Consider the following 24,021-nt stretch of genomic DNA (forward strand, 5'->3'; position numbering starts at 1 on the left):
AAAAGGGCACATTGGGTAAAGGGACAGGGTCTCAAACAACCTCCCCCCCACCTGCACATGTGCATGACATAACAACAACAACTTTGGTACGGCATGAGTGTAAATGAGATTCTTCGGTGAACTGATCCTTTAAAGATAAACAACTGCATGAATACCATCAGTGACAGCATTTTCTGCTTATTTCACATGCTTATTTTATCTTGTTGAAAATGCACACCGATTAATTTCTCAGCTCAACCACAACCTGTAATCACTGCGAAATTGTAATATATTAAAGACTCTATAGTGCTATTTTATCATGTTACCCCCATTTATTCATGCCTTTAAAAAGTGGCATTTGGATTGCTTTCACCACCCTCTTATTGCACGTTTTCATTAAAATGCGCCGTCTCCATGGTGATTGTTGCCATGAAGGGCTAAAAGAAATTATTGATAATCACGCTGCAATCAGCAATGTTTGAATGAAAGGCATAAAATTCAAAGTGCATATTAAAGGAGGTATGATGGAGTGCAGAAAGCAATAAGCAGTTTATTTTTCCTGATTATCATATTTAAGTGTTTACCGTCTTTATGGCTATACTTGAACTTGTTACAAAACATCATTTTTGTGTGTTGCGTTTGTATTGGATGCTGGTGCGCTGTTATTTGCAGGCTTTTTAACTTTACCTTTTCTCGTCAACCAGCTTCATAAAAAAAAGCATTGCTTCAGTGTTGGCATCCCCTTACATGATATTCATTGACATAAAAATGAAGCATTAAGGCTAATTTTGGCACTTTGTTAGCTTGCCGCTTGATACCGGTGCAAAAGTTTCTACAGTATTGAAAAATTTCACATGGCCTGACCTCACAAGAGCTGCTTTTCCTTTGCAATGCTCTCCAATTTATTTTTTACCCCAAAATAATATGTTTTGTAAAGAAGAAAGTGGAAGAGTCAAAACAAATGATACCAAGGAAAAACCCAGATCTGTTTAATTTCTCAATTATTCCTCCTAGATATTAATGATATTAAAAGGAGTCAATTTTTTAAAAGTTTTGCTTAATTTATCTAAAAAACTTCTTTTTAGAAAAAGACAAAGAAATCGCACAAATGTCTATATTAGAGTTTTAAAAGAGATCTCAACAATGTCACAAACTGAGCTTAGATTTGCAAAGTCTGCAATAAAAAGTGATTTCAATATGAACAAACCTTTTTCATTTATCAATTTTCCATGAAGAGAAAACAGGATACGCACATCCAAAAAAGTCTTGACCAGGTGCAAAATCAAAGATGAATAAAAAAAAACAGAAAAAGATCTGCACACTGTCACACTTTATCAGGTTTCCAAAATCCAAATTATTTTAATTTACACATACTCTTAATGCATTTGATCAAATATCTCATTTGTTTTTATTTCTCATAAGCAATTGTAGGAGAAACATTTAAGACAAAATTTAGGACTAAACTGAAATCAAATGTTTTGAGCTATAACACTTATTTCTGGGTAACTTCTACCATTTATGCATTGAGCCTCTGAAAAACAGATATTTAAGGTCATAAGGAACATTATTTCAGTTGTATTGTATACCCCAAATGAAGTTGGAAGTGCTTATGTATGCCTTTCATTTTCAGATCGAGGACATGCAGTGGCCCAATGGTGAGATGGAGGTTCCCAGTTCGGTTTGCAGTCTGCCATGCAAGACTGGTCAGCGCAAGAAAGTGGTCAAAGGAATGCCTTGCTGTTGGCACTGCGAGCCCTGCGACGGCTACCAGTACCAATACGACGAGACATCCTGCAAACTGTGCACCTACAACATGCGGCCGAACCCCAATCGAACGGCCTGCCAACCCATTCCGGTCGTCAAACTAGAGTGGCATTCTCCATGGGCCGTCATTCCGGTTTTCTTGGCCATGCTCGGAATCATCGCCACCATTTTCGTTATGGCAACATTCATACGCTACAACGATACTCCGATCGTCCGAGCATCCGGCAGGGAACTCAGCTATGTTCTCCTAACCGGGATATTCCTTTGTTACATCATCACCTTTGTAATGTTTGCTGCACCTGATGGGGCGGTGTGTTCCCTTAGACAGATATTCCTGGGGTTGGGAATGTGCATTAGCTACGCGGCGCTGCTAACCAAGACCAATCGAATTTACAGGATCTTCGAAGAAGGGAAGATGTCAGTCACTCCACCTAAACTGATAAGCCCGACGTCTCAGTTGGCAATCACGTCAAGTCTCATCTCTGTGCAGCTTTTAGGGGTCCTCATATGGTTCGGGGTTGATCCCCCGAATGCCATAGTCGACTACGACGAGCTGAAGACCATAAACCCAGACAAGGCGCGAGGGATTCTCAAGTGTGACATTTCAGACCTACAAATCATATGCTCCCTAGGTTACAGCATCTTGCTGATGGTAACATGTACGGTATACGCCATCAAGACGCGAGGAGTTCCGGAAAACTTCAATGAAGCCAAACCCATCGGCTTCACGATGTACACAACGTGTATTGTTTGGCTCGCCTTCATTCCTATTTTCTTTGGGACAGCGCAGTCTGCGGATAAGGTAGCATTTTTACGATTTTTATTGCATTTTAATATGTAGTTGGTTGATGTAACTTGCACTTGATAAGTTAGCTTTGTATGCTAACTTATTAGCAAGCCCAAAGAAATGTTTCAGGAAAAGCACTTAGGCAGCTTTGCATTTTTAAATCTTGGTAATTGAAAATGTATGGTTCTAAGTGTCACCTTTTTCATTTACTTCTGTCTTTTTTTGGGATTTTCCTCCATAATTCCCTTCAAGGGAATCTAAGAGTCTAACCCAGAGCACACACAGTTTTCCACTCAATTTCAAATCCATTTGCGGGCTGATGTTTCCGTAATGGCTCTATTTTGTAATACCTGTTTGCAAGCTGCAGGCAGTCTAAACTCCAGCTTTTGTACCCAAGAGCATTCATTTTTTATCCCTTCCTAAAGAAATGAAAAATTATATTTCAATGTGGGAAGAGGGTTGCGTTCCCAGGGAAAATAGGTATTAATAGCACAGTTAAGGATCAGAATTAATATCCCACAACAATCCTTTTAAAGGTGTTTTATTAGCATAAGGACATTTGCTCATTATCTGCACACGAGACGGATAGCTTGACTTTTTTCTCTTCAGTGGCGGTACTGAAAAGCAATTACCTAAATAATAGAGCAAGCTGGCTTGTGCATGTACCAGCTTAAGATATGTTGATGGGTTTTGACTCCCATTTGTTGGCACCGTTTAATTTCGTTTCCAAGAACTCTGTTGAGTTATGCCTTGATGCACAGATGGCTTTCCAGAAATAAGTCACAATAATGTAACCTTTTCAGACCTACCCTGAGCTTTGTGGTTTTTATCATTGTGACGGTGATTTTGACTTATGGTATTCAATCAGTCAACTGGTGGCCTGCGGGCCAAATGCGGCCCTCCAATCATCTTTATCGGATCCGTCGGCCATCTTTGTCTGACTTAAAATCAGCATGGTTACTTTTACGTTTCCACTGTACATGACAAATGATGGCCAACCAGAAGGGGGCTGTGCGGGGTGCCAACTATCTGTGGGTGCATTATTTTTGGATCCTTTTTGAGCTTTGGATGCATAAAAATTAAACTTGTGCGACTATGCCGCATGTGACACACCGACCAATCAAAACACTGTGTGCAAGGTGAAAACTATTAATCCTTTTTATTTACCTTTATCAGTAACACTTGAATCATTTAAAAATGATTGATTGATAATAAGTAAATTATTAAGTATAAATATATTCATAGATTTAAAGTTTTTTGTGCTGGAATAAGCTTCTCTTCCATGTTGACACATAACTGAAATTTGATTACGACTGCCACTAGGGGGCGAACTCTGACAGTCGTGTCCGAATGTAGTGTACAATGGAAAGACGGTTTAGGCTATATATCTTTAAAATATTAAAAAACAAAACATGAAGTGCAATTTTAGTCATTAGGAGAAGAATGTAACAATTTATGAAAGTTAAAAGGTTATAAACAAAATAAGTTTAAGAACTTTGCATTACAGTTAGTGCTATACACAAATACATGTGTTAATTATTTACACTTGCACTTTTTTGTGTAATGTTCATAGTTGAACTATTAACATTTGGTTAATCCGCAATTGTTTTTAAAATATTAAAAAAGAAAATATGAGTTTTTAGTAATTCAAAGGCAAAATACTGGAAGAAGTGTGCAAATATAAAAAAAATGCATGTTTTTTTATATATTACATAAAACAAAAATTAACAAAAACAACATTATTTATAACATATATAATAATAATGATAATTGTAAAAGTAAAAAAATATTTCAATAAATAAATAAATAAATAAACCTTTATAAATATACATTTCAATATGAACACTATAGTTTTAATAGTCACAAAGAAAGTTAAATAAATAGTTTTATAAATAAATAAATAAATAGAAAAATAACTAGTTTTATTTTGTTTTCTGGATTTTTTTTGTACATTTACATTGCTTGATGGGACAAGTTGTTCATTCCCCTTAAGATTCCCTGTATTTTTTTCCTGTTTTTCAATTTCTTTATTGTTTCAAAGAATATGTGGTGTGTTTCCGGACAGGGTTTAGATTAATCTATGACCAGGCCTTAGTTATATTAGGAGATTAAAGTAGTTTTTTTACAAAGAAACCTTGCAAAAACAATACTAGTGTGCATCTTGAGACAGAACAATGGCACTGATATATTTTACGTTGCGTCAGTACAAGGTGTTTTTAAATTAAGCCCTGTCTGGGAAACCGCCTCTTGATGATTAATTACAAGGCCAGTTGGTTGCGTACACAGCTTAAAACTATTTTTACACTATAATAAAATTGTGAAAGTGACAAACAGCTGCAAAATAGTAGTGTTGTAAGCTATAGCTGTATTGATTTCTTATCAGCATCATAACTAATGAGATCTTTAATACCTGGAGAAAGCTTTCCGTTCACATATTTTATTCAGTCGAAGGCCCTTTACTACCAAATACACTGAGCTGTGAAATGCTCAAATGAAAAATAAATATGTATATAAATGTATAGATGTATATAAATTATATATTTTATTTTATTTATATACACACCTCAAAACTAGATGTCTGTTTCTAATAAACAGTAAACCGTCTCATTACGTTTCATCAAATTCTTTATTCACGATTCTTATTACGCTTCACATGAGGACTTGAGGAAGATTGCACGACAGTATCCGTACGCATTACGCCGCTGAAAAAGCGAAATAGCTGTGGATTCCATAACTATTACTTGAAGTCAGGCGGGGCGGCCATCGGGACGCTGGAGATGATGTACAGCCCTGAGAGGAGAACAGCAGGCTCATTAGAGGAGAGCAGTCTCATATGCGGCAGAGCCTACGGCTGTGTGAAAGACTGACGTCAGCCCGACGTCCCAGCTGAGGGGAACTGTGACATGCTGGCTTTCGTTGCTTGTCATTACTTACCTGGCCAGAGTCACGCAGAATACAAATGAAGCTTCTCCGAGGTGCCGCTGTGAAGATTGTGCGTTATGTGTGTGTTGGAAAGAGATGCAAGTACAAGGCAGATGGAGTTTTTGTGAAGCAGGATCTCACTTAAATGAAAATAATAGCTTCGCTCCGACACGTTCACGGACACGTCCGTGACGGTAGAGTAGAAAAAATCATGCACTTTGAGTTGTTTTGAGCTTGTCGTCATCTTGGAAATGACTAGACGGATGTGCGTGCGACAAAGAGCAGATTGTTTACATTTTTAGATTTGTTGTGACTGCAGAAATGTCGCCTGCTTATGCAGCATAAGATTTATTTTGTTGCTCGCCGCCACATTGAATCTTAAAGAAACAGTTCACCAAAACGTCTGCGTGATTTATATTCTTCTGTGAAAATGGCAAAATAAAACAACTTTTATATTGGGATTCAAAAGAAATACCTTAAATGTATAATAAAATAGACTTGTGCAATGTCTTCAGGGTAGCTTTTTGCATTTATAACATTTAACTCTTTCCCCACCAGCATTTTTTTTTTAAAGTAGCCCACCAGCATTTGTTGTGATTTTCACAAAAGTTTCACAAAATGTTTTTTCTATAAATATATAAATATACAAATATATCAAATGGAAGAACAGACCCTCTGACAGACAGATAAAAAAGTTTCATCCTTTCTATCTTCATTTGTTCTCTTTTAATAATCTCTTAAATATGGGTAGTTTTTTTTATTTTTGAGCAAAAAGCTGAAATTGTTGCATTTTTGTTAGGAATCAGATTCAGAACGATTATCAAAACATACACAAAGTTTAAAATTAATTAAATTAGTTTTTGCTTCCAATTTTTATAAATTAGGTAAGAGAGCCATCTGGTGGATAATAGCAGAATTAAAGATTACTATAAAAACTCATCAGGAAAGCGTCATTGGCAGGGAAATGTTTTCCCTTAATTGACGAGATAATTCTTCAATGGCAGGGAAAGAGTTAAGTTGTTTACAGATATCTCATTCACTGTAAAAAAAAATGCATATATATATATATATATATATATATATATATATATATATATATATATATATATATATATATATATATATATATATATATATATATATATTTATTTATTTATTTATTTATTTATATTTATTATTTTACCTCTAACTTAACAAATTAAGTTAAACAATTTCAACTTGTTTTTGTACTTGCAAAACTTGTTTATTTTCACTTCACCCTGCAGATTTTTTACAACGACGGATTTGCATTTGTAACAATTATCACTTTATAATTTGTCATGTGACACAAGAACCAAAAGGGTTCAGCAACAACATATCAGGGGCATAGAAACTGTCCTAAATTTGATCTTACGATCATTTCTCAAAGTGCATTTGTGTGATTCATAGAACAAACATACTTAAGAAATAATCGATGACGGACGTTTAATTATTCAAAAATAATGCACACCCAAGGTGGTAATGCAGCACGAAGAGTGTGTGCATTAGTTTAAAATAATTTTCAATTATTCTGCTTATACCACGGTTACCACAGACATTGCTCTGGTGGTTATTTTAAGACATTTGACAGGTCAGATGTGCATTTATCGCAAAATAATCAACACCCGTGGAACATTTCTCAACTAATCAGAATAAAGCATCAAAAGGCGTGTGGTATAAGGGCAGATGATGGGCATATGCCTCTCTTTCAAATGTGAAATCTATAAGTTGCAAATGATCTTGAATTAGTGCCCAGATGAACACTTTAGGTCTCGGCCTTCTAAATGATGTCTCATAGACAAATAAAAGAGCACCACATTCAAATACAGTAACCTGCAGGACTCGGAGAGATGCAAAGAAGCGTCCATCCATTCAGACCCTTGAGTGCCACTAAGCATTTTTCCACATCAAAGGACGTTTTAATTTCAATGTTACTTAGCATTTTTGCGCACTCTGCGGTCAAATTGGTTCGTACACGCGTGCTTTATAAATGGAGTGGTGTATTTTAAAGGGAACATTTGCAACTATATGACCTCAAAATGCTTTGTAATAGTAGCTCATATGCATTATGTGCTGTTATGACTTTTCCATGGTGCTTTTAGGAGCAGGGAAGTATAATTTACCATCCCCTATATACAGAAGTCTTAAAGGTTAAGAACAAGTAAATAATAACATTATTATATTTTTGGGGGTGGGGGATAACTGTTCTCGATCGTGAATTGAAAATCTGAATGATTACTTTGATCTCTGACAGACCCTGAATAAATCCAGATGGAGGTTAACGTATCTTCAACAGATCACTGTGTAAATCTGAAGTGTTGTCAGGGTGGTTTTCCTTGCTTGTGATTGATAGGTTGCTTTTACACGCTGTGCAAATAACAAGTCTCAGTTCAAGGCCCTTCCATTACTGTACATGTGACGAATCTGCACCACAGTTATCTTTAAAACAGCATCTAGTGTGAAGTAAAATTAGTATAGTTGTAGCTTGAAATTTAATGTTTTATTTATTTCCTAACGCCATTCCTACACAACCAGTTAATCTTCACATAAATGAATGTGATTTGAGGCATCTCAAATTTACCTGAAGCTAGGGCTATAATCTTAGCAGATTTTCAAAATGTGAGAGACCACAAACATGATTTGAGATTGGAGCGACCTCGATCGAAAGTAAGGCAATAAGAGTTATTCATAATCAGCATTTATAATGGTTTAAGGCTGAGCATCTTTATCTAACCTAGACTAGAATAGCACAATGGCTTTATTAAGATCTACTGAGTTCGACAGAATAAAAACTTAAGCAATAATAATCTCACCAAAAGGCTTTTGTCACATAAACGGCTGACGGTTTTTAACCTCGAGTGTAGAGTCAGTGTTATTAGTCACTGTTCCCACTATCATTGCATTTCAGGAACAAATAATCCTCTGAATAAATTTCTTCCAGCCATCTTTAAACCAACCCTGAACCACTGAAATCGTTCCCTTCGGGTTACAGAGGCGTTTGGTGATGGAAGCTGGAGTCTCTTGATTTTATGCTGACATCTGTACTGCTGGAGGCCGTCGCTAGTTGGGTGTGAGGTCTGGGAAGTGATAGCCGACAGAAGCATGTGCCTTAACATGGCTCCGAATCTAAGACAAAATTACAGACATCAGTTCCTTCCAGATGAGTGATTCAAATATTTAAAGCCATTTTCAAGATTTTTATTTATTTTATTAGAAGTCATTGCTACCGTTTTAATCCATTAGTTAACCAAAGACCGAACTCCATATAATAAAAAAATAGTCATTTTATTTTGGTGATTTATTTGCTAAAAGTAGTATTTTAATAGCGTTTTTTATTTAAGTGTATTAAATTATAGTTATAATCCTGGTTGCAGATATTTTACTATTATAATTTTTTTTACTTTAAAAAAAGGTATAACTTGAAAATATTATTAATGCAATAATTTATTATTCAACACATGTATGGGAAAAAATAAATAAATTACTTAATTATAATATAGTGAGTTACAATAAACTGAGGGGTCGAGTGTATCACTAAAGGCTTAATTTAAACCATAATTACCATATAGACCCACGGGCATTCATGCAATATCCAGCTCCATATAGGAATGCTGAAGTTTTGGTCATTTGTAGTGGACTCGAGTACCACAGCAATGAATATTCAATGGTGTAAGAGAAGCATCTGTATGAATATTCAATGAGATTGCGTTTTTGTGCCGTTGAAAGATCTGCACCTATCAGTAAAAGCTTATTGGAGCTGACGGTGGGCGTGTCCCTGATGATTTGCTGCAATATGCAAAGCGAGGAGTCAAGGTCTGTGAGGGCAGATCGAAACCCAACCTCGAATTATAAATGACCGACCCGTCCACCAAATCTTCCCTTTCTAACACATCTACCGTAAGCAGATGAGAGATGTTTGCAATGCTAATACCCATAGCGTGGAGTCATTTTTAATAGCATCCACGGTACTTTCCGTGAATGGGGTGCGATATAAGACCTGAAGTGCTAAAAAGTCAGTGAAAGGTCAAGAGAAATTTTATATTAGCTGTTATTCATCCATTTTATTGATTTATTTACGCTAACATATTTCGCATGAATTCATACAATTTAGCCAACTCGTACAATAAATGTCTGCCTGTTAATAAGACTTATGATTATCATATAAAACTATATCGAAACCCCACCCCTAAGCTCAACGTCACAGGGGCGAATGTGTATGCCAAAGTGCACTGTATTGATGTAAATGCACAATTTATTCAAACAAGTAGTACTCCCTCTCCCAAAGTAGAAAAAGACAATAGAGGAATTTTATGGATCCACGCATCCTGATATTTCACCCTCTGGAGTCATCTGCTAGCTCTTGAACTTCCGTCAAAGCTGCAGCGCATATAAATCGAAACGGCACACTGCTGTAACATTAAAACACAAGCTTATGGTCATATTACAGCTCTTTTCTTCCTGATCTAGCATCATTGTTTATTAACCCTCCACCCCCACCGCACTCCCTCCCGCCTCAGTATTGTCCATGACACCTTGTAACTACATGCCTTTTTAAATGAGACTAATAGGCTTGCTATATTTGACCACGCCATAAATCATAGCAGCGACCAGGGATGCTGTCAATGGGTCCCCGGCTCTAAATGGTAAATTATCTTATCTCTCGGCAGACTAACCAAACAGAAGGGATATTTATAGGCGGTCTGTTGGACAGGTATGATGTTTTACATAACCCAATAAAAGCAGCGTCGCTGTCTGTGATGTACTGATATTAAAAAGTAAATATATAAATATAAATTCTCTGACGTGCATCTGTTAGATGGGGATTGCACTTCAATATAACAACACATTCACGTGTCATGCGCTGATTAATATTCTGCACACAGAAGCTGTATGCACACATAAATATGCATGTACTACACATATATTGTCTGTGATTTGTGTGTACAACCAGTGTTAGCGTCAAAGAGGAACAACCTGGAACATTGTCCCAGGAGAAATCACACTCAGGATTGAGGCGTCCAACCAAATACCCGTCTTGGGCCCGCTAAAATTTTGTCACACCCATACGCATTAATAAGAAGAAATAGATGGTCTTTGTGTGACGGGATTTGAGGGTCTTGATGATATCAGTAAAAAAAGAAAGTTTGCTGAGCTAGCTACTAGACTAGCACCTAATTCTGGAAAATAAACTCTTATAAAAAGAAAAACGTTAAGCAGGTCACAGCAGTGATGGGATGCGATGAACACGACAATGTTTTAAAAGGTGTTAAGTGGCCATTTGATTGACAGTATTACAGGGAGTGACAGTTTCGACTGAGCTGCTCGGTAGCTGTGCGTCAAGAAGATTTGTCTGAAATGGCACATTTACATTTAAATGCAAGAAAAATCTGCCTGCATGGCGTGTAGCGTTGTCTCTTTGAGAAAATGCAGAGACTGTCGATCGATACTGGAGACACTAATCTGTGGTTGGTAATTAGAGTCATTTGGATGTGGAGTGTCACTTGAATCACAGAGAAAATGAGCCAACAAGATTGGTTGTTTACAAAGCATGCTGCCAAAGTACCACCTTCTCTTTAGTCCACGTTTAGTTATTTGGTTTAGTTTAGAAAAATCATCTAACAGTTTAAGTGATATTATACCAAGTATATCACCCTGATTCGAGATTTGGCCCATTCCCAAAAATATTCAAAGCTAACATTAAGTCAGTCGTCTTTATATGCTTCTTTTAAAATTCTTTTACTTTGTAACTGTAACCTTGCTTGATATGTAAACACACTGTCTTGTTTGTGAGTCGATGCTTTCAGGCATGCAGTGAAGCTAAGCAGCTATGTTTAATGGGGTGTCCCTCAAGGGCTCCGTGTCTGTCACTTTCTGTTAAATGTACGGTAATGGTAGTCTCACACTTACCCTCTTCACAACGGAGACTGAAAGCCGACCACCGTTGCCCTTCTGAACTGTTTGTGTTACAGAGTCCGCTCTTAAAGGTTTTGGCGTGGAGGTACAAATCTATTTGACATCGCCATGGAGGAGAGATCGTTCGTGCTTGTCAATTTCGAACTCTTCGCTATTTCATAACCGTCTCCATGGCAACAGCATGAAAGGGGGGAAAGTAGGGAAATTTATGAATGTTTGATATTTACTGAAGGTTTGACGCTGCACCAAAATGCATTACATGAAATTGAAGAGCAGTTGAATTGAAACGAGGTCATGCTACTATTGCATTTGAAATTGTTTATTTACTGTTTTTACATAGAAGTGTAATGCTCTTATAAAAACTGTGTTTTTGTTCATATGCACACGTTCTGTGCATGTTCCCATTTTTTCAAAAACAGAACTGAAACTGGGAATAGACCTTCGAGAGTTTCTCCACTGGAGTGTGACCCAAATTCATTAGTTGCATGTTAGCCTCCCACTGCTGAAACAAAGCTTTGACTGAATGTTCAGGGTGGCTGTTAGCTTCTATCAGCTGAATCAGTTTTTAATAAACACAGATAACAGTCATTTATTACAGACTATTTGGCTCTTTGTAGCCCCCCCCCCCCCCTTTTTTTGTTCTTGTAGCTCATCTGGTAGAACGTAGCATAGCGGCATACATTTGTTTTCAATGTGCTTTTTGGATATATACAGTATGTGACTCTTTACATACAAACTTTGCATGTTTTAATGAAAGAGCTTTGTGTTCAACTGAAGAAAGGAAGTCATATAGATCTGAAATGGCATGAAGATGAGTTACAGTACTGTAGCTTGCTGGACTAATTTTAAATTGCAAAGCAAACATTTTGCACACAATGTGCAGCAGAATAGAAAAATCCACTGCACTTCTCATCTTGCCAAAAAATAACCAAAATCCAGAGGAGTCTGTGTTCCATGTTGATCCCTCTTTCTTCTCTCCCCCGTGTCTTTGTCCTCCACATCTTTCTTCTTCTTGAAGTGGTCTGCTTTCCCTCCTGGCTCAGTCAAAAAGGAAAGAGCGCCTGTCCGTGCCACCGTGCCGGGAAACTGAAGGATTCAGACAGCAAGTCTTTAGCTCGGGGAGACCTTAGGGGTGTTTCTCATCAGTGTCTGTGAAATCGGGACACGGCACACAGATTAAAGCACCAGACGTGTTGTTGATTGGGTCCTTTGCGGGATTTCACTGATGAGGGTTCAAATACAAAGTCACTTTGGTTGTGCTAATGCTTGTACCAAAGGAGACCCCCATGCAGAAGCAGCAAGGCTACAAGCAGGGTTCATTTGGCGTTTGATGGGAATGGGCTGAACAGAACTGATATCGACTGTGGTGGGTAGTGAAAACAACTTCTTGTCGGTATGATGTTTGATTTGATCCAGCTCATAATATAGTGAACCAAAGCTGAGAGCCACCGGACAAGTCAACCCATCATGGCAAGTCCTTACTTGCACAACTGCGGCAACTGTTTGCATGCCCAAATCCAGTATTGTGGCATGTGGCAGATGATGTTTGGCAACGTGCGAAACTTTTATTGAGCTGTGATTGAACTTTTATCTCAAAGTGTATGAGGAAACAACACGGCTGGATTTTAGTGGCTGAGATTCAGTGTATTATTGTGTCTTTGGTCTGAAGCGAGTGACACACTGTGAAATGCACCTCCCCGCCAACTCACAAGGCTAAAGTGGACGAAATTACCAGAAGCGACTGCGTTCTTTTATAGCTTGGAGTTGCTTCATGGTCGTGTAGGTGTGTGAATTACAGGTCCCTGTTGATTTTGGTCTGTAATTATATTCGCCACAGGAAACGGTAATGTACGGTTTTGCTCAATCAGAGCCTGGGTCTGCTTCTTGCCATTCAGATGGCTGCGGTATGGAGAAAGAGATGAATTACAACTGCAGACTCTTACTCTGGAACGGTTACTCATCATTGTGTAATATTGTAATTATGATCTGATTATGAATGGCGGGGCACATGTTTATGAGGCTGAAATACCGCTGAGGCAGTGAAAAAGGTGTCGCATGCAAACAAAGCGTGTTTTAATTAACCCAGAGCCTTTTCGAGCAGTCACTACTTCATTTCGAAATAGAGGAAGCGTGATTATTTCAAAAACCTTCACCGAAATCAAGTAGCCAATCAAAGCGCATTTGTTCAGTCGCAGCCTCTGGAGTCTCTCGGCCGGGTGTGTTTTCAAAAAGCCTGCTTAGTTTTATTGCATACACAGTGATGCTGAACCTAATCATACAATCTTGCCTCTAGCAGGTGCGTGCTGTTGCATTAAATCTCATTATGTATCTTTTATGCGTTCATTTGCATAATCCCAGCCTACATTTGCTTTCCGACTGGAACATCCGTAATTATAAATGCACAGGGATTAACCTACACCAATTATCGCTTTGCTGTTGATTTAAGAGGAGCCATCGAGTACCATGTACACTGGTGAATATCATCCATCCATGCGTGTGTTCGTGGTCAGCAAGGCGGCCACCTGTGCTGTCCAGTCACTTCAAATGTAGAGCAGGTGTTGGTACGACAAAGGTCACAGACGCAAGACCTGCAGGTGTCCGCTCCTTGTTGTCGGGTTTAAATAGACTAAACGTAAACAGACTTACAGACATCTGTGTTTATTGGCTGTCCTGACCAGGTGCTGATAAGTAATATCCGTGTCAAAAGCGAAAACGACTATGTTGGAGGATGTTAGGCCAATCAGAGTTCACAGTGGGCGGAGCTATCTGGGAGGTCATTTATAATTGGAGAATCTGTTAGCATTCCCATCTGCTAGACTGCTGGCAAAGCACCAACAGTAGCTGTTATTATTTTGTATTATTAATGAAATCAGTCTGATTAAGTAATGGTTGGATATATTTAGGTCTTGGCATATTGCATTATGGATAAATCTTTCCGTGCAGTGATGCATTATATCCAATGGCGAAAGTAGGTCAACTTAATATACATGCATGCAGAAAATGCATAGTGTGGACAGTATGCATATTACTTACACCTGAAATAGACTGAACTAGTAGAAGTATGGTAATACAAATACAAAATGCAACTGATGGGTGACATGGCAGTTTTCAAACACATTAGTTTTATCATAACATTTGAAAATTGGAATAAAGCAAAACAAATTATAACTAAGAATTTAAAGGGGCCATGGCACAAGACTTTTTAAGATGTCAAATAAATCTTTGGTGTCCCCTGAGCACATATGTAAAGTTTTAGCTCAAAATATCCCATAGATCATTTATTATAACATGTTAAAATTGCCACTTTGTAGGTGTGTGCAAAAATGTGCCGTTTTGGGTGTGTCCTTTAAAATGCAAATGAGCTGATAATTCAAACACTGATCGCCACAATGGTGGTTTGTTGCAATTGAAACTCAATTGTGCTGTGAATTATTTTCTCTCTCTCTTTTTCTCTGCACTATATGACAGTGCTGTGATTGGATAGTGCAGATTAAGAGGCGGTATTATTATCATAAGAGCTCCTTATGACATCATAAGGAGATCCAATTTCAACGACCTTTTTTCTCATGTGCTTCAACTAAGTTACTGGGTTGATCTTTTTCACATTTTCTAGGTTGATAGAAGCACTGGGGACCCAATCATAGCACTTAAACATGGAAATAGTCAAATTTTCATGCCATGGTCCCTTTAAGAAAAATACACCCTTTGCCTTCCCTCCCCTTAGTGTACAAACCTCACCTATTCAAATTGTATCTTTCCAACAAGTCTACTGTGAAATAAATTATATTGATTTCCATTCTGAAAATATTGGTGAATCCACAAGGACTCCAACCTCAAGTGTTCCTTAATAGGGGAGAGCAGGGGGGAAAGTACCATTTATTGAGAGAAAAACTTAATTTTAAAAGATAATGTTTAGACAGGGGTATATTTTATGCTGTGGTCAATAACTCACAAGTGTGGTCGATCAATACCAGGTGCAATTTGAACAAATGTAAAACGACTTCAGTATAATTTCACTTTGAACATAAGTAGCACATTTTTACTTTGTAACACAACAATACAAGATAGATATTCGTGTTACAGGTGTTTTTAGTAAATATGCATGACTATGACCTTGTTAATATGTAACTGCAAACATATTTATCTTTGCAAAAAAATAATTAAATTACATTTTCATTTTAAATTTCAGTTTCATCAAATGTTTCAAAAGCAACCTGACAGTACAAACTTGAATTGTTGAAAATAAAAAAATTCAACATTATGAACACTATAAAAAATTAAACTAAATAAAATAAGAATAATATAAATGTTCAACATAATGCAACAGTATTAGCAGGGGGACAAAAGTAACAAGTGTTGAAAACAGCTTTCTGGACCTACACGTGCAAAACGATGACAAAATAACACATTATTTGTCAGCTCTGTTGAGGGTTGCGTGCTAAAGATGCTGTCATAGTTTGAAATGCAAATGTAATCAGGGGCTTGGAGAAAATCACTTTATTATTTCTGTCCCGTGTTCCTTTCGCCCCAGTTCTCCCCTACATTACAAGAAGCTGGTGTCATTTGAAAATCATAATGCATATTCAATGAGAAAACTTCATCTGGATGTGGTTGAGATTCAGCAGCCTGCACAGAATGCTGAGTTTAGGATATTTTGGATACAGGAGTGTTGACCCTTGTTTAATGCAGAGGTTTGTTTTATTTATGCCATCTGTGGCCTTCCCATGCGGATTTAGGTCAGTGAACACAGGTGCAGTGATGTTGCAGACTGTCTCTACATTTACCTTCATGTAGTGTGCACACCGTCTCTTCTATGCACATGCATGTACTTAGAAAAGTGTTATGTGTGCATTTGATGTTTTATTGTATACCTTTGGAACATACTGTTATGTATTTTGTTCGAAATTTTGTGACATTTTAAGCATGCTAGACACACTACATTTTCATTCACTTGTCCACAGATAGTTCATGCACTTTAATGTAATTACCACATTAAATGTAATGCATTCACAGAAACTAGCCATTAGCCATCACTCTGGTGTAAGTGCGTTGTTTGATGGAATAAAGCCAATAAATAAATGTAGTCCCTTGCTGGCAGACCTTTCAGTCTGGTAGTTTTTGCCGTTTCAACTTAGCAGGAAGAGCCATTTGACATTTAAAGCGATTAATCGCATTTTGTTTTTTACCTGTAATTTGGTGCAGGATTATGTGAGGTAAAATAGATAAAAAATATAGATTATAATATTATAGATATATAATAGACCAGGGGTCCGGGACTCACTAGGGGGCAACTCAAGATGACTTAAATGATTCAAAATAAGACAAAAAGCATTAAAATAAACTAAACCAACTAAGAATGTTGAATTTCTAAGTGTTTGGGTAATAAAATATAAAAGAACGGCATAAAAATATTAGTGTTGCGGCAAAATGAGGTTTTGTTTTCTCAAATGCAATACGTAATACAGCATGAGTACACATGCCGCTATACAGCCATTAATGTAATGTGTTTTCTGCCACAGGGGGCGCTGTGTAAACATTAACTTAAAGTGTTTTGTGCAGGTTTTTCAGGTTAAGTTCTGTTATTGCAAAATATTAAAGAGAATCCTACTGAGAAGATTGAACAAATTTTTTTTTATAGCTAGGTGCCGAATTGCCCAATGGAGTTATTGAGGTTTAGTAGCATCAGTGCATGAGCTGTAAAGTACAAAGCGGACATAAACTTGCAAAGCATTGCTTAACTTGCAAAGCATTGCTTATGTCTCGGGATCCATACTTGCATATGCATATGTATTTTATTTCAGAAATATGTAAGCAGTTACTAAATGTTCTTACAGTCACGTTACAAACAGTTTTTCATACAGTTGCATTTTGTACCTCTATGCAGTTGTACTGTGTGTTATAAAACATAAATTATGGTACCCGGCAGACGACAAAACAGGCAAAAAAAGTTCAATTGAAGATAATGTGTTTTTGTAGGCCAATGGTTCCCTGACGAGAGAACTGGGAAGAGAACTAGTGTCCCGCTAACTTCCGAGTTGGCCTACAAAAATATGTCATCCCTGCGGCACTTTATAGTGAACACATAGCAATGCACAAGCAACAACAGCTTTTGCACCATCAAACACCATAATATTTTTCTTAAAATCTACAAATCTAGTTTGTATTATCATGATCTGAAAAGCTTGTGTCACACACATCAAACTCTGAAAAGATAAACATAGAAGCAGCGTTTGATGGAATGGCCGCAGAAAGCTTTATTTTTTTGCATTAAGCTGTAGTGTTGTTCCACTTGTTGATGTTGTCACTGAAATGGAGAGCTGAAATGAGAAATCATCTTTGTGTTTTTTGTCAAACTGCCTTTGCTCGTCTTCAGTCCGTATTACAGTAAGGAGGTAAAAATGGATGTTTGATGACAACCGGCTTTGTCCTTTTATACAAAAGGTGGTTTCAAAATAAAAAGTTGGAGTCTTTGCCTACTGTACCACTCCCACGATTGGGTTCCTTAGTAGTGCCAAATCTTTCGCCTTCATCCAGCGTGACAGTCGACTGGATCATGCAGCAGTTTGTCACTAGATATATGTCACTTTATATAAGACTCTTCCTGTCTACTTGACGTCCGTGTGACATTTAAGAATGTTCTGGAGGATGTTTTGCTACTTCTGTAGGTGCGAGACGTTCAGCACATCAAATGACTGCCGTTTTGAGGATTGGTTTTCAAGAATGGGTTTTTACTTGCAAAGGGAGAGATGTCGCTTATAACAACTAAGAAGTGGGTTCAGACTGGGGCTGAGCGTTGACTTAAAACTGCGATACAAAGCTGGGATTAAAAAATGAATAGGAGCTCATGTGTCTATTCTTGCATTGCAAATTTTCATGCATGACAGCAAAACATAAAAAAAAATGCATTTGGTTATGGCAAGAGTCAGTGTAGCAATATAAAACTATTAACATCTGATTGCATGTTGCCATAAGGTGGTACATCTTCAATCTCACAAAACAACCTAATATTAACAGTTTAGTTACTGTAGCTCAATACAGTAAAGTTTTACAGAGTTTGGGATGGGATGAGACACAGTTAAAGCGCACATTATTATTTACTTCACCAAACTTTTGCAAACTCACCAAGGTAACCATTCATCCCAGTGGTGGAAAGGCAGCTACAATATAAACCGTCATATCACCAAGCCCTGATTCATTCTCATTTGATCATTTTTCAGTCAATGAATGATGTTTCATAAAGTTTATACATCGGAGAGCCCAACAAGCTGTTATATTGAGCTGTTTATTTCTGTGCTTCTTCGGGTTTGACTGATCCACTAATAGTCAGAATCAGAAACCTCCTCATCTCCGTCTTATTCCTCACATCTCAGATGAGAGAGAGCGTTAGGACTGGATGCTCAGTAATTAATGCTGATCAATGCCAAACACTCCTCCTCCACTCGGACATCTGTGTGTGTGTGTCTCTGAATCAGAGGAACCATCTATACATAAATTGGATAGCAGATGTAAGATCTTCATCAGATTTCATTCATCATTTTTTTTCACACAGTATATCTTAGATGTAATTTTTGATTAAAGATTATTAGGGCACATGAATTTATTAAATAAATAATAAAGCGCACAGATAAGTCATTTATTTAAGTTTTACATTTTTTAGGGCGGTTTCCCAGACAGGGGTTAGAGTAGTCCTAGAATAAAATAAATGTAAGAGCTATCAAAACTGGAAACAACTTGCACTGACATATCTTAAAATACATCAGTGCCCTTTGTTTTGCCTCAAAATGCATGTCAGTAATGTTTTTAGTAGGACATGTTTGTTAAAACTACTTATATTTCCTAATTAAACTAATTTTATTTATCCATTCAGGCCAACCCATTAACCAAGCCAAAATTTACATAGATTATCACTTCATAACTAAAAATAAAGAAAGGAGATAGGTAGAGGCGGAAAACAATAGGAGAAGAGAGAAAAAGTATTGATGTTTAAAATCATTCCTGTCCGGAAAACCAAGTTTAAGTCATTTTAAGTTTCAATTTCATGCAGGTGAATATAAATTATTCCCTGGTTTCACAGACAATGCGTAAGCCTGGTCTCACTGCTAACTCTTTCCCTGCCATTGACAGTAACTCATCAATTAAGAGAAAACGCTTCCCTGCCAATTACGAGTTTTTCCTGCAATCCATATTTCCGCTATTATCCACCAAGAGGGTCGGTTCTTTCATTTGATAAATTGTATGTTTATATATTTAAAGAAGAATATTCTGGAAGGCATTAAACTTAGCTGGCAACGTTTTTTAAAAACGCTGGCAGGGAATACGTAGTAATTATACAAAACACATACTTTTGTGTACATTTAAATAGATGCTGAAGCGTACAATGTAGACGTATTTGAATCGTAGCATTGTTACATTTTTGCAGCTAAAAAATCTTTTATATCATAAAGATTGCTGTATAATTTTCCATTTTATTAATAATGTTACCACCCTACCCCAAACCTTACCCTAAACTCCCCAAAATAACTTTTTCTAATAAAAATAAAAAATACGTAATCTATTCTTTTTATATTATGCAATGTAATGGACAGAAATGTGTAGGAAAATGTTAGTAACAAAACAGCATTTAAAAGAAATTTTATCCTACCCAAAACAGTTTATTAAAATGAGGTACTGTTAGAAATCAAAAGCATAAAGGACAGACACAATAATTTATAAGAACGTTTATCCAGCTTCTCTCTGTCAAGACACACATTTCAAAATTCAAAGTATCGACTGAACGATGGAAGGGTCTCAAATTTGTGAGCCAATAAGCGTTTGATATCAGTGCCGTAAAGCAATATGTCATAAAGCCTCTTGAGGCGCAAAATTTAAATGCAAATTCATATTGAGCGCAAGATTTAACATTTATGCTGCTGAGAGCTTGGATCAATATCGCTGGATACAGAGCTGAATTTGGATCTTTTTCTCGCAATCAAATACATTTTTAGATGTGGATTACAGCAAATTAATACAATTTACATCTTTTATGAATTTATGTTTTGATTTAATTATTGTTGCATAGGAGAAAACACCTTTTGTGTGACATGGCAAACAAATTAATATTGCAAAATGGTTAAATTATTACATAAATGTTCATTTTAACTCTTTCCCCGCCATTGACGAGTTATCTCGTCAATTAAGAGAAAAAATGTGCATGAAAAACGCGTCCCTGACAAATTTATATGGTAATCTGTAATACACAGGAAAAAAAATATTTACTCATTTTAAACTCTGTGCATGTTTTGATAATCATTCTGAATCTGATCTCTAACAAAATTCCTTCACAAAAATGCAATTATTGTTATTTGGTGAAACAATATAGATAGGATGAAAGTTTTTCCCCCTTTTAATTATTTATTTATTTTAATTTTAATTTTTGTTTTTTATTGTTTGTTTGAAAGCAGAGGGTCTGTTCTTTCATTTAATATATTTGTATGTTTATATATTTTTAGAAGAAACATTTTCCTGGAAGGCATTTCGTGAAACTTTTGTGAAAAAAAATGTGTGCGCGCAACTCCTAAAAAAAGGCTGGTTGGGAATGAGTTAAGTTTTTAAAGTGTAGTTTTGTTTAAATGTCATGGGCTTTTTATTAGGTAAATGAGTATATGACTAAAAACATGCCATATGAGTAAGAAATGCCAGTGCCTATTTATGAATATGATTACGTACAAATCTGTACGTCTGTAAAGCTGTTAATACATAAATAATTAACAAATTAATCCTGTTAACACGTTGATATTATACGTTTCAGTGTGTATGACAATGTAAATAAATGTATGTGTGGTAAAACCACACTTTATGTAAAAATGCACATGGATTATCATGAGATCACGTTGACTAAAACAAACATTTAAGCTGTCTCAACAGAAAATAGCTCGCACCATCAGATGCTAAAATATGCCAGTGTCATTGAATTGTCCTAATATGTACACCATTATCATCCTTTTCTAAGGCGTGTTTATAAAGAGGCTTTATTCAACTAATGCATAGTCTTGGGTTTAACTAAGCTGTGTCTGTGAAACCAGGACTTTATTTCATTGATCTGGAAAGGTTCACGTGTCAGTTCACTGCATTTACACATCGCAAATCAGTTTGACACCCTTTTCACATTTTAAATATGCAACTTTGAAAGATTTTAGGACATTTGAGAATTCAGTTCTGCCAGCTGTTCAAGTATCGGGATCAATTTGAAACTCAACATGGATGGTAGGATAGATTGGCCAGTATGTTTCGTTGGCGCCCACCAGTGACCTTCCTAACAGGCTTTGAAGTGGCAAGACATTAAATATGAAATACTTTGAGGATATTGGTAATTACATACTTGAAACGTTCATGAAAGATGAAACAAATCTTTGCAGTAATGCGAATCCACTGTGACTGAAGTATAAAAACGACTTGCTTTTAATACTTGACGAGCACTTTAATTCATACAGTACAAGTGTATCTGTATAGTCTCAGACAATGAAAGCTACTCAAGTTTTTACAGATGATTGTTATCCGTTTCATATCATGCATTTTGAATTCTCCCAGCAGGATCTCAACATCATCTGACCTGCTCAAGCTTTGCGCTTTTCTTTATTCCGTCTGGAAAAGCGTACTAATGTTTGCTGAAATTGCTAATGGACTGTATAATTTATTAACATTATACATTGCCTTCCTGTTCTGAAAATAATGCTTTCTGCTCCCATCTTCTTGTGTTTTTTTCATAGCTGTACGTCCAGACCACCACGCTGACCATCTCCATGAATCTGAGTGCATCTGTAGCCCTTGGGATGCTCTACATGCCCAAAGTCTACGTCATTATCTTTCACCCGGAGCTAAACGTATTGAAACGCAAGAGGAGCTTCAAAGCCGTGGTGACGGCGGCCACCATGTCCACGCGCCTGTCGCACAAAGCTGCCGCCGACCGACCCAACGGCGAGGCCAAAACCGAACTGTGTGAAAATGTGGATCCCAACAGTAAGTATTTTTCATTTGCTGTTGACGTCGGAGTGGATAACGTACATTTGTTCATGATGAATTCAAGCCTCTAAAAAAGAAATCATGAACGTATGGAAGTTATCACAAGAAAATAATGTGATGCGCATTATTTTTTTGCATGTTTTTTGTATTACTGCACCTGCCATGGCGCTGTTGTGTAACTGGCAGAATTTCAGAGTGTGCTTAATTTTTGTGCTTTAATGTTTATATGTGTGATTTTATTTTAAAAAAGAGGATTTTCATGCAACACACATTGATCTTTAATTTAAACATCTTCCTTTATGACTTCTCACCTCAGGCAGTGTCCCAAATAAGACTGTTTCATTAATGGAATATCTATTCGAGAATGTCACACAGCCTTGAAGAGGTGAAATGAAGTAGCTAGACGTGCAAAGCTGCGAAATGAAATGCAGTTGTGTCAAATAAGTCGATCTGGAAATCAGTTGCCCGAGCATGCGACAATGAGACAGAAATTAGTGACTCAACAAGACACACACACAAACCAGAAATCATATAGTATGCACACTTGTCACTATACTTTTTTTTCAAAATAAAAAACGAACGTTATACAGTAGCATCATCACAAAAAAATACTTTTTGGTTTTTTAACAAACATTATGCAATGAGCATCTGTGCACATAAATATTTTAAATGTTATAACACATTTCAAACTTTATTACACACATTACATTACAAACAATAAATTATGGTTTCAATTATGTGATTATTATTATTCAATTGAATTTAATGTAATTTTATTAAAAATCGGTAACACTTCACAATAAAGTTTTGTTAACATTAGTAAATTCACTAACTAACATAAACTAACAATGAGCAATATAGTTTTTGTGCATTATTAACCGTTGTTAATGTTTGTTAATGCCAATACATTGTTCAAGTTAGTAGCTATGCTTCCATCCAAAGTTACGTATTAAACTTATGCACATAATTGGAATATCGCATTAAACATTTGCGAATAAAGCAGCGTTTCCATCCATCAAGCTAAAGACTGCAAAATCGTCACTTTCTGATAAACTGGCTTTAAAACCAATAAGAATAGCTTAACGCCAATGAATTTAACCATTTTAATCACCTCAGACTGCGCAGACAAAAACAAGTCTATCTCGTGACAATTCGTACGTTTTTACGAAAAGGCTAATATGTATTAATTGGTATGACCACAATTATACATTTTTGTTCAATTTGCCTTGACCCCTGTGATTTTAGGGTTAGGGGTGGGGTTTTGTTATTGTTTTTATTATGATAATCATACGTTTTTGCGCTATTAACTTTGTACGAATTCATACAAACTGGTAAAATATGTACGATTTCTTGTGAGATCAGACTGGAAAGTCCAGTTATGCTATACAATGCGCATTTTTTTTGTGCATCTACAAATTTATTCGGTTAGAGTATTTCCATCATTGTTCGTGAACTTTATCCAATTCATGCGCATACTTTTTTATGCACATTTTTAGTATTTATGTGCATCTGGGCATTTCCATCGAGTGTTTTCATGCGATACTACAAAATGTGCAAAAAAAAAAAATAGGTGGATGGAAACATAGCTACTGTCCATTACCTAATGTCTACAGTTACCACTTTTGATTTGAACTCATTCC

The 24,021-nt window shown here is 36.6% G+C and overlaps 1 protein-coding gene across 2 annotated transcripts in view; it reads left to right on the forward strand.

The window, feature by feature from the left end:
• Positions 1–24,021, forward strand: part of grm7 (glutamate metabotropic receptor 7) — a 192,758-nt gene that overhangs the window by 159,160 nt on the left and 9,577 nt on the right. For both annotated transcript variants that reach the window (XM_055217170.2, XM_055217169.2), the window contains exons 8-9: positions 1,610–2,545; positions 22,129–22,378. In XM_055217170.2, coding sequence (XP_055073145.1) covers positions 1,610–2,545; positions 22,129–22,378 — 1,186 coding nt within the window. The remainder of the gene's footprint in view (positions 1–1,609; positions 2,546–22,128; positions 22,379–24,021) is intronic.

Source organism: Misgurnus anguillicaudatus, unplaced genomic scaffold (genome assembly GCF_027580225.2).
Source record: "Misgurnus anguillicaudatus unplaced genomic scaffold, ASM2758022v2 HiC_scaffold_32, whole genome shotgun sequence".
Lineage (NCBI taxonomy): Eukaryota > Metazoa > Chordata > Actinopteri > Cypriniformes > Cobitidae > Misgurnus > Misgurnus anguillicaudatus.